Raw genomic sequence first — 12,545 nt, forward strand, 5'->3', positions numbered from 1 at the left:
CCACATTTTGAAAGATGACGTCCCATACCGTAACAGCGTAGCCTTCATGTCTTCTACGAAACCACGGGCCTTGATCGAGAGCATTAAGTCCATACTGCATTGTGGGTAAACGGTGACTAGCTGACTGCAAAGTCGAACGAGCCCAATACCAAACCAATCAGGTGTTCGACGAAATGATTCTTCAGACGTCATTGATCACGTGCTGCTGATAAAGGGACACTGCTTTGAATTATACCGCTTAGCGAATTCAGTACATGCCTCATAGCTCCAGTCTCAAACTTAACCCCGTTCCTGATGATGAAGAAGAGGTGGTCTGCCTGCTGGATGGAGAAAGACGCTCTCGTGGAAGAGGAGGCTGTTACAATACAAAAACAAGTAGAGGTTGAGGCTGTTACCGTGAAAGAAGAAGAGAAAGAGGTCTCAGTTAAAGAAGAGGAAGACTCGTTCAGAGTCAAAGAGGAGGACGGCGACGTTTCAGTGAAAGAAGAGGAGGGGGAGGTGACTGTCATATCGGAAAATGAAGAAGAGGAGGAAACTGGATATCTGGGCCCGGTTTCCCAAGCGCATCTTAAGGCGTCCGATGGTTCTAACGATGAAGGGGCCCTGCTTAACACGAGTAAGTACTGTCTTAAAAACAGAAGCACAAACTCTGCTGTTGTTGAACTGATGTGTGGTGTTAATGGGGAAATTTGCAATTGCTACATCCATATTTTGACTTTTAAATTATTTATTTATAGGCATTGATTCTTGAAGAATATAACACATGCCTCATGAGCTTAGTTCAACTGTTGTACCACATCAGAACCCAAATAAGCTTGTTTTACTATAATGTTTAGAAAAAATGTAAAGCAAAACTGTATAGCCTCAACATGGTTAAAACTATAATGTTGATATCATGTTTAGAAAAAATGTAAAGCAAAACTGTATAGCCTCAACATGGTTAAAACTATAATGTTGATATCATGGATGGTCAGTCCTTGCATCCATAGGTCTGTCTATGAATTTGAGTAGTTACATTTCTCCAGCCCCATCCGTCATCTTATTACCAAAATAGTGGTGTAGTTACAGCTTTTTTATTGGTTGAACTGCAGATAGGTTGATTGAATGTTGTGTGGCTTTTTTAAAGGGGCAAACTCGTTTTTCAACAAACAAAATGGCTGCCCAGGGACCTGAGCTGTGTTAGAATACTCATACTAACTGCACTATTTGTGATGTTAATTGAGTATATAGTTTGCTTATTATAGTATGATGTAGTTAGTATGCCAAAAGTTCCCGGATGTCGTACTAAATTCACCAAAATATGAAATATACACGCAGTACTTTACAGCCCATAATGCAATTCTTCAGGAAATGGGTGTGACTTCACATCGATATCAGATTTTTAGAAAATGGAGGAAAATATTCAGCCAAAGTCCAACGAGAGCGGATACAAATGAACTGCTTTAAAAACCTGTTGGTACTAGGGGGCAGTATTTTCATTTTTGGAAAAATAACATTCCCAAATTAAACGGGATATTTTGTCAGGACAAGATGCTAGAATATGCATATAATTTACAGCTTAGGATAGAACACACTCTAAAGTTTCCAAAACTGTAAAAAATATTGTCTGAGTATAACAGAACTGATGTTACAGGCGAAAGCCTGAGAAAAATCCAATACGGAAGTGACTTATCTTTTAAAAGCCCTGCGTTCTGATGCGTCTCTATTGAGCTATGAATATGTATTCCCCAAGGTGTCTACAGCATTGTGACATAGTTTTACGCATTTATGTTGAAAAATACCCGTAGGCTTTCACTTTCATTGCGCAAGTGGTCACCTGATGCTCCCTGAGAAATTCTCGCATAAAATACAGAGGTAGCCATTATTCCAATCGCTTCTACTGAGAAACCAATTGTCCCGGTTGATATATTATCGAATAGATATTTGAAAAACACATTGAGGATTGATTATAAACAACGTTTGCCATGTTTCTGTCGATATTATGAAGCTAATTTGGAATATTTTTCAACGTTGTCATGACTGCAATTTCCGGTCGATTTCTCAGCCAAACGTTTTTCAGCCAAACAAACGGAGCTATTTCGCCTACAAAAATAATATTTTGGGAAAATGTTTACTTTGGCTATCTACATGGGAGTCTCGTGAGTGAAAACATCTGAAGTTCATCAAAGGTAAGCGATTTAATTTGATTGCTTTTCTGATTTTTGTGACCAGATTGCCTGCTGCTAACTAGGCATAATGCTATGCTAGGCTATCGATAAACTTACACAAATGCTTGTCTAGCTTTGGCTGTAAAGCATATTTTGAAAATCTGAGATGACAGGGTGATTTAACAAAAGGCTAAGCTGTGTTCCAATATTTCACTTGTGATTTTCATGAATAGGACTATTTTCTAGGAAGATTTATGTCCGTTGCGTTATGCTAATTAGTGTCAGATGATGACAGCGGTCCCGTTCACGGGATGGGGTGTCACTAGAGGTTAAATAATTATGACAAATGTTGAGCAATGTAATAAAGTAATGACTTTTCAAATAAGTTACGTTACACGTTATGTTAGCTACACTATCCTTACAAAACGCATAGCATATCTTTACAGCAGTATGTATCGGTATGTTAACTAGCTACCTAACGTTAGTTGGCTACTTATACATCAAACTTGCCAGTATAGTAACTATATTCTAACTAACTACCCAATGTTTATTGAATTGATTAGAGAGCAGAATAACTGATGAATTTAATAACGCTCAACACCCATTGAATATGGCCAGTGTCAGTAAACATCTGCAAAAAAGCTTAAATTAATTTGTTGCCAGCAGCACAGTTAGTCACCAACGCTCTGGATAACATGAAAACAGCCTATTCAGCTCTGCTAGGGCAAGTAAATGGTAAGAGTGAGGTGTTCTCTGATTTGTCTAGCAAGCTATCCAACGTTAGCCAGTTAGCTGGGGTGCTTTACTGTCATTGCGAGGTCAGAACGCTTGGATCGACCCTACTCCTCAGCCATATAGTATTAGTTTACAAACAGTGGCGTTATACGAGCTTATGTTTTGGTTTCTGGTGGGGTAATATGGTTTAAACATTTAAGGCATTTATAAGTTATATTCTTCAAGAATCAGTGGAATCAATGGTTATATAGTAAATGGGTCTTTCTATAACTGCCAGTGTAGATTTCCTGTTGGGGTCAAATTGTTAGAACTGTTGATAAGTCATTGTATATAATATTCTAGCAATTCTTTTCATGCCATTACATTAAAGGTGAAATATTGTCTTTTCTTAGCAAGGTGTTGCTCAAATAATGCTAGCTGCTAATCGCTAGTTAGCGGGCTAGCTAGCTTGCTAAATGTATTAAGAGTCAGAGCAAACGTAGCTAGCTAATACTGCCTGGTACCAGTGCTGGTGTAGGCCTAGATAAGCATGTTTGTGCAGCGGTATCTTATCAGAGAGGAGTAAGCGAAGTATGAAAATGTTGGTTAGCTAGCAGGCTACATGAAGTAAGAAAACAACATGTAATGTAACATCTAATTAGGGTCAACTGGAAACTATGACCAACACTTTGGTTCCTACCATGTCCTCTTCTCTGAGGTATTGACAGACTACACTCATCAGGTGTATTGCTGCCACCTACTGTACGGGGTTGTAAAAAATAACCAAAACACAAAAAAAATGGGATTAACAAATCATACTAATTACGTTAAATAAAAAATAAACACTTACCAAGTTCACTCCATTACCCTGAATTTCAAACAAAAATGGTACTATTCAGATCCCTACACAGGTTCAGGAACCTGGGAGGGGGGGAACTTCTTCATTCAGTACTCCCTGTAACATTTTGTCTGTGAAGTCCTGGAGATCCAGAAATCCATTTGCCGCCTTCACAATGATGTCAAGCTTCTTAGATGTTTTATTAGTTTAGTATTAATGCAATTTATCACTGCGGCATTGAGGGCAATGGAAACGCAATTTTGGAAACTGCTAGTTTTGGACGAAGGTTACTAATAATTTATTAATGCATTTTATCACTTGCTCTATAAAGACTACAAAGTCCACCTCTTTCACTATTTGTCTGTTGGATCCTTCTCCTGCATGGCTTCACTGCAGACTGTGGGACATGAACTACCTTCTCCTCTCTACTCCTTTGGCTATTTTCACTGCCTCCACATAGGACACCTGCTGGATGGACCTGATCATCCTAGCTACTACGATCTCCTTCATCCGTACAGGGCACTTCGGGAACTCGGGAACGTGATTCCCATCACAATTACAACATGCTTCATCTGACTTAAAAAAAAAAAAATCACCTTTATTCAACCAGGTAGGCTAGTTGAGAACAAGTTCTCATTTGCAACTGCGACCTGGCCAAGAAAGCATAGCAGTGTGAACAGACAACACAGAGTTACACATGGAGTAAACAGCTAACAAGTCAATAACACAGTAGAAAAAAGGGGAGTCTAGATACATTGTGTGCAAAAGGCATGAGGTAGGCGAATAATTACAATTTTGCAGATTAATAACACTGGAGTGATCAATGATCAGATGGTCATGTACAGGTAGAGATATTGGTGTGCAAAAGAGCAGAAAAGTAAATAAATAAAAACAGTATGGGGATGAGGTAGGTAAAAATGGGTGGGCTATTTACCGATAGAATATGTACAGCTGCAGTGATCGGTTAGCTGCTCAGATAGCAGATGTTTGAAGTTGGTGAGGGAGATAAAAGTCTCCAAATACCGCGATTTTTGCAATTCGTTCCAGTCACAGGCAGCAGAACTGGAACGAAAGGCGGCCAAATGAGGTGTTGGCTTTAGGGATGATCAGTGAGATACACCTGCTGGAGCGCGTGCTACGGATGGGTGTTGCCATCGTGACCAGTGAACTGAGATAAGGCGGAGCTTTACCTAGCATGGACTTGTAGATGACCTGGAGCCAGTGGGTCTGGCGACGAATATGTAGCGAGGGCCAGCCGACTAAAGCATACAAGTCGCAGTGGTGAGTGGTATAAGGTGCTTTAGTGACAAAACGGATGGCACTGTGATAAACTGCATCCAGTTTGCTGAGTAGAGTGTTGGAAGCTATTTTGTAGATGACATCGCCGAAGTCGAGGATCGGTAGGATAGTCAGTTTTACTAGGGTAAGTTTGGCGGCGTGAGTGAAGGAGACTTTGTTGCGGAATAGGAAGCCGGCTCTTGATTTGATTTTCGATTGGAGATGTTTGAAATGAGTCTGGAAGGAGAGTTTACAGTCTAGCCAGACACCTAGGTACTTATAGATGTCCACATATTCAAGGTCGGAACCATCCAGGGTGGTGATGCGGGTGCAGGCAGGGAACGGTTGAAAAGCATGCATTTGGTTTTACTAGCGTTTAAGAGCAGTTGGAGGCCACGGAAGGAGTGTTGTATGGCATTGAAGCTCGTTTGGAGGTTAGATAGCACAGTGTCCAAGGACTGGCCGGAAGTATATAGAATGGTGTCATCTGCGTAGAGGCTGTTCAGGGAATCGCCCGCAGAAAGAGCAACATCATTGATATATACCGAGAAAAGAGTTTGCCCGAGGATTGAACCCTGTGGCACCCCCATAGAGACTGCCAGAGGACCGGACAGCATGCCCTCCGATTTGACACACTGAACTGTGTCTGCAAAGTAATTGGTGAACCAGGCAAGGAAGTCATCCGAAAAACCGAGGCTACGGAGTCTGCCTGACTGACTATGACTTATTCATTTCTTCGACAAGCACTTGCCACATGTCCAACCTTTTTTACAATTGTAACACTGCAGCGGCTTCTGTATAACTCACTTACCCAGGTTTTACATAAGATGGGAGAACCACTTCACCAAACCACAGTAAAACCTTCCGTCTATCATTCATTTTAATCCACCTACCTGAAATGTTATCCCTAAACCACACAAAGCCTTCTCCTTTTGCGCTGTTGACACACAATCGGCATCATATCACTCCTGGTCACTCAAACCGATTCCACTTTACCCAATTCATCCTTCACCATCTTTGAGACCGTTAACAGGTCACCCACAAAAACATCCTTGCTGAGGATTCCCACTTTGACCCTAAACTGCAGTTCATTACCAGCTTTAGCCCTTTTCACTCCACTGTTCTTTACCATCGTCCACTCAGTCTCACCAACTGTACTCACGCCACGATAATCCCTCAATGCTTCCTCCATTGCTCCTCCAGTCATCCCCCGGACTCCCTTGCCCTGTGCTGTGAAAGATGTGAGTTTGTTCTCAAATCAAATCAAATTTATTTATATAGCCCTTCGTACATCAGCTGATATCTCAAAGTGCTGTACAGAAACCCAGCCTAAAACCCCAAACAGCAAGCAATGCAGGTGTAGAAGCACGGTGGCTAGGAAAAACCCCCCAGAAAGGCCAAAACCTAGGAAGAAACCTAGAGAGGAACCAGGCTATGTGGGATGGCCAGTCCTCTTCTGGCTGTGCCGGGTGGAGATTATAACAGAACATGGCCAAGATGTTCAAATGTTCATAAATGACCAGCATGGTCGAATAATAATAATGCAGAACAGTTGAAACTGGAGCAAAGTAGCACCTATATTGTTTTCATTCCAGCACATCTGTTATTTCACCAACTTGTTAACCCTTTCGTCTGCACTACTTGCTGTCATTTCCCTTCCTGATTTTCCTCTCTTGGATGTCTCCACCATGCTCCTACTGTCAGTAATTACTCCCTGGTTTATTCATTGGTAGTCATGTCAAACAACAATATATTAAAGGTGCTGCACATTCTATTCCAAATCCAGAATTAGAATCGTCATTATGTTTCCATGATTTCAACAGTTCACCAGTTAACTAAGCCTATAATGTGGACACAAAGGATGTGGATACCAAGGAACTTGAAGCTCTCAACCTGCTTCACTACAACCCCTTCGATGAGAATGGGGGCATGCTCAGTGTTTAGTTCCAGGGTCCTTCGCTTAGTGATGCGCTTTGAAGGACTATGCTGTTGGATGCTGAGCTGTAGTCAATGAACAGCATTCTCACATAGGTGTTCCTTTTGTCCAGGTGGGAAAGGGCAGTGTGGAGTGCAATAGAGATTGCATCATCTGTGGATCTGTTGGGGCGATATGCAAATTGGATAATGGGATAATGGTGTTGATGTGAGCCATGACCAGCCTTTCAAAGCACTCCATGGCTACAGACGTGTGTGCTATGAGTTGGTAGTCATTTAGGCAGGTTGCCTTAGTCCCTTTGCCCAAGAACACTGTGGTGGTCTGCTTGAAACATGTTGGTATTACAGACTCAGACAGACAGGGGATGAAAATGTCAGTGAAGACCCTTGCCAGTTGGTCAGTGCATGCTTGGAGTACACGTCTTGGTAATCCATCTGGCCCTGCGGCATTGTGAATGTTAACCTAGTTAAAGGTCTTACTCACATCGGCTGCGGAGAGCGTGATCACAAATTCGTCCGAAACAGCTGATGCTCTCATGCATGTTTCAGTGTTACTTACCTCGCAGCGAGCATAGAAGTTATTTTGCTCGTCTTGTAGGCTTGTGTCACTGGGCAGCTATCGGCTGTGCTTCCCTTTGTAGTCTGATGTGGCATGCCTGCCACATCTGAGGGTTGGAGCCGATGTTCAAGGGGTATAGCAATCTCCCCAGGGTAGCAGTAATACGTTGAGATTTGTCAACAAAGATTTGTTACCCCTCCCATAGTTGGCTCATTATTGGGATTAATTGCTGATTCCTACCTGTAGCTCACTATGAAGTGTCTATTGATACAGGTAAAGGGCCCTGTTGGAGATTGCTGGTTGGTAGCTGAGTCGAGGGAACAAGCAGAGTTGGACACGGCCATGTTATTATCCCACACAGTGTCTGTGGTTCTTATGAACCCCGTTCCTGGGAATTAGATTTGATTACAAATCATCCCAGTCTGTTACCACAGAAGGGGGTCCGTTTGTCCCATTTCCAGCTAGGTTAAGAGGCGCTTTGTCATTTCCAGAGTAAGTTTATAATGGTACTGTCCATATGTAGCTTTTTTTTGGTCACAGAATGGCTGAATAAGTGCAACATTTTACCTGGAGCTAACTATGCAGAGCATAGGACATATTGAATGACTAGCCTCCCTCCAGGTCTGAGGGCACACGCTCTCCAGTAGGCTTAAATTAAAGATACGGAAAATAGGAGTGGCAATATAGTCCGCTATTATCCTCATTCATTTTCCATCTAGATTGTCAGACCCTGGTGGCTGATCATTGTTGATAGACAACAATACTTTTTTCACCTCTTCCACACGGACTTTATGAATTCTAAATTACAATGTTTCTTTCATAATTTGGTCAGATATACTTTGAAGTGTAATGTCAGCATTTGCTGCTGGTATATCATGCCTAAGTTATGCTAATCTTGCCAATGAAAAAAATCATGAAAGTAGTGGGCTTTGATGAATGAGCCTTCTGATTCAGTTAATGATGGAGCATAGTTTGCCCTTTTTCCCAAAATTGTATGTACGGTTGTCAAAAGCTTTTTACTATCATTCTTTGTCATTTGTCTTTGTCGTTTTTCTACTTTTTATTCAGTTTAGTCACATGATTTCTCAATTTGCAGGACGTTTGCCAATCGGTTGTACAGCCAGACTTATTTGCCATTCCTTTTGCCTCATCCTTCTCAACCATGCCATTTTTCAATTCCTCATCATTCCACTGGGATTTAACAGCTTTTAAAGTCACTTTCTTAAAACCTGTTAAGGCTGTTGCGAATTTTCGCAGCTTTTTGTTAAAAATCGCGCAACATTTCAGCGCCCTGCTACTCATGCCAGGAATATAGTATATGCATATGATTAGTATGTGTGGATAGAAAACACTCAGACGTTTCTAAAACTGGTTAAATGACGGCTGTGACTATAACAGAACGTGCGTTTCATCGAAAAGTGCAGGAAAATCTGATCTGCGCTACTTCCAGGAATTGTTCAAGGTGAACCGGATTAAACGAGGTCGAGGTTGCAGTACCTACAGCTTCCACACGATGTCTAGAGTCTTGTCATTTGCTTCGGCTTTGTTTCTTGGTCAAACCGAAACTAGGGAGCCGATTTCCTCCGGTCTCTGACCGGATGTTTTGGTAGAGATTTCTCCGGACATTATTTCCAGACGGACAGCTAAAGAATATACTTCGCCTCGTGATCAATTTTATCGCTTATTAACGTGTACTAATACCTAAAGTTGCATTACAAAAGTATTTCGAAGTGTTTTGTGAAAGTTTATCGTCGACTTTTTTAATTTAAAAAAATGACGTTACGTTAGAAAACGCTATTTTTTTCCGTTGTTCACACAGTATTCATAGATCGATATCTAGGCTATATATGGACCGATTTAATCGAAAAAAAGACCCAATAGTGATTATGGGACATCTAGGAGTGCCAACAAAGAAGCTGGTCAAAGGTAATGAATGTTTTATATTTTATTTGTGCGGTTTGTGTAGCAACGACTATGCTAATTATTTTGTTTACGTCCCTGCGGGTCTTTTGGGGTGTTACATGCTATCAGATAATAGCTTCTCATGCTTTCGCAGAAAAGCATGGTGACTTGGTGGATAGATTCACAACGAGTGTAGCTTTAATTCACTACCTTGAATGTGTATTTTAATGAAAGTTTAATGACAGTTTGAGTTTGATCAAAAACTATAGGTGGCGCTCTGAACTCCGCTGAGTGGTGTTCCTGCCAGGGAACTGTATTCTGCTACATCCTTAAGAAGTTAATGGGTGCATGCTTATTAGTGACTGGAATAAGCAATTTCATAAATGTGTGCAGCTTCTGGTTGCTCCTCATTACACACCACAGAGCAGCAAATATTATTTACATCATCGTAGGAATCACCTGTTTTTATTAAATAATTGAGACACAAAAATGACTTGAGGGAACCAGACATCAAGATGGCCTAACCATAAGAAAAAACTCTTCCTCCCGCTGCTGCTGGCCTTCGTGAATTCTGATGTTATGCTCCTGAAGTTTTCAGTAATCGACTACAACAGCAATCGGCAACCTTTTCCATTTGGAGTGCAAATTTATCTAAAAATTTCTACTGATCATTGTCTAATCTATATTCTATATACATAGAAATAAACATTTAGATTTATATAATTTATTGCCATTGCCAACTATGTAAAAATAGCCTACCTAAAGCCAACAAATAAAAACATCTAGAAAATATCCAGATAAAAATAAATCACATTGTCTGAGCATGGCCTGTCTACATAGTTGATACACTGTTTAAAGTTCTATCACCTAGGTCTGTCTGAAACAACATGATAACAACATTGTATAAAATAATCTGGCTTCTCAGTTTCCCGCACCAGTGAGTTTGGGACAGACACAGCTGTAGGCTATTTGTGAAAGGGATAAGAAGTAATCAGGTATTGTTTGACATTTCCGCTGGATCAGAGCATTACATTTTTTCCCTTTCATGTCGAGTGGTTATCAAGAGTGAGAGCTGGAAATATTTTACTCTAATCAATAGTTCCTCAAAGTATTTGTAAGACTTTGTTTACTTGCTGTTTGAGGTGAAGAACACATTACTTTGAGAAGCTCCACAAATCATTAGTGGTGGTGCGTAAATACTATCAGACATCCCCAAATCGGTGCATCGCTCTCTGCATCGCCCTCTGTTCGCTAAAATGCAATTTGGTTGCAGAAACTCCTCCATGCTAATGCGGAAACCGCTAGTTATACCATAGACCTACTGTAGGACCCATAACTTCACCTAACAACAACATAGACCTACAGAAAGGTGCCTATATTGGAGACCAAAAGTTGTCTGGCACACAGTTTAGGATTTCAACTATTTTAAAATCGTATTTCTTGCATAAAATCATCAATGTTACTACTAATGGGAAAACCAGACAAAATATGACTTGTTGTTCACTTGACTGTCTTAAGACAAATGTCAAATAATTAACATTCATTACAGACATCATTGTTTGTACAACATAATGGCTACGCTGTTGGCATCACCTTTTTACAGTGTATTTTTGCTGTTGTGGGCCTTAAACCACCTGTCCGACTTTTTGTTCACACAGGAGAGAGACGTGACTATTGTGGATCCTCTGGGGGGCCTCAACAACCTCATGATGATGAAGAGGCAGAGGAGAGTCTCTCCACTTCAAAACACCAGCAGAGACCCACAGGGAAGAAATCTCATTGCTGCTCTGACTGTGGCAAAGGTTGCAAATCTTCATCAGAACTTAAAATACACCAGAGAACACACACAGGAGAGAAACCTTATAGCTGTGATCAATGCGGGAGGAGTTTTGTTCAATCTAGCAATCTGACAGTACACCAGAGAACACACACAGGAGAGAAACCTTTTAGCTGTCATCAATGTGGGAGGAGTTTTGTTCAATCTAGCCAGCTGACTTCACACCAGAGAACACACACAGGAGAGAAATCTTATAGCTGTGATCAATGTGGGAGGACTTTTACTACATCTAGCAATCTGACAGTACACCAGAGAATACACACAGGAGAGAAATCTTATAGCTGTCATCAATGTGGGAGAAGTTTTGTTCAATCTAGCCAGCTGACTTCACACCAGAGAACACACACAGGAGAGAAACCTTATAGCTGTGATCAATGTGGGAGGACTTTTACTACATCTAGCAATCTGACAGTACACCAGAGAACACACACAGGAGAGAAACCTTATATCTGTGATCAATGTAGGAAGAGATACTCTGATAAAAGATCTCTGATCAAACATCAGAAAATACATACATGAAGAAGTTGTTTCACGATATCAATGAAATAATGTCAGAATGTAGAATTAAAAAAAAACATTGTAGTAGGAGTATTTTAATGATGTCACAATGTAGAATGTTTTAACATTGTAGTAGGAGTATTTTAATGATGTCACAATGTAGAATGTTTTAACATTGTAGTAGGAGTATTTTAATGATGTTCTACCTTATCGTTTGCCTTGTTCAATTGATTGCAGCATGATATGGATATTAGCCTCATGGGAAAATCCAGGCTCTGAATTGAAATATTATTTAACAAAAAGTGAGTAACAAAAGAGCTGTGTTACACTTACTGCGTTGGTGACCCACTTTAATCAAAATGCAGCACTTCAAAATGTAGCCAGCGGTTTTCTACTCGTTGAAAAAGCTGCTTGTTTAAAAAATACATGTAATATAATAATTGTTGCAGATGTTTGTATTTTCACACATGAAAGCAGTATAATAAATTGGTCTATAATCAATTTTATTCACAATCTGACATCACTCCAGTATTTCTTGACAACATTCAAATGCTAATTGTCTTTGTTCCACTACTGGCGACGCATGACTCAAATCACCTCATATTTCAAACATTCAGCCTGACAACAGATACATGTTTTATTATTCCATGCCTCACCATTAAGTGCTTTTAGAATTTCAGGATTCATTCTTAATGTGCTAACCCAAATGCATGACATTGGGGACTGGGCCCGTTCCAACAACATGCCCATCGAGTAAACCCTAAAAAGAGAGCGAGAAGTAAGGTGGAAAGTTACTACGGATATTGCAGGAGTTGGATGCTGATTGTCTCAAGGGTC

General features: G+C 40.6%; 1 protein-coding gene across 1 annotated transcript; it reads left to right on the top strand.

The window, feature by feature from the left end:
- Positions 1–225: 225 nt before the first annotated feature.
- Positions 226–12,221, top strand: LOC116358866 (zinc finger protein 239-like). The gene is made up of 2 exons (XM_031811124.1): positions 226–616; positions 11,032–12,221. The coding sequence occupies exons 1-2, from the start codon at positions 295–297 to the stop codon at positions 11,727–11,729; spliced, it is 1,020 nt and encodes a 339-aa protein (XP_031666984.1). The 5' UTR covers positions 226–294; the 3' UTR covers positions 11,730–12,221.
- The last annotated feature ends 324 nt before the right edge of the window (positions 12,222–12,545 follow it).

The sequence above is a fragment of the Oncorhynchus kisutch genome, unplaced genomic scaffold (assembly GCF_002021735.2).
Source record: "Oncorhynchus kisutch isolate 150728-3 unplaced genomic scaffold, Okis_V2 Okis01b-Okis20b_hom, whole genome shotgun sequence".
Taxonomy (NCBI): Eukaryota; Metazoa; Chordata; class Actinopteri; order Salmoniformes; family Salmonidae; genus Oncorhynchus; species Oncorhynchus kisutch.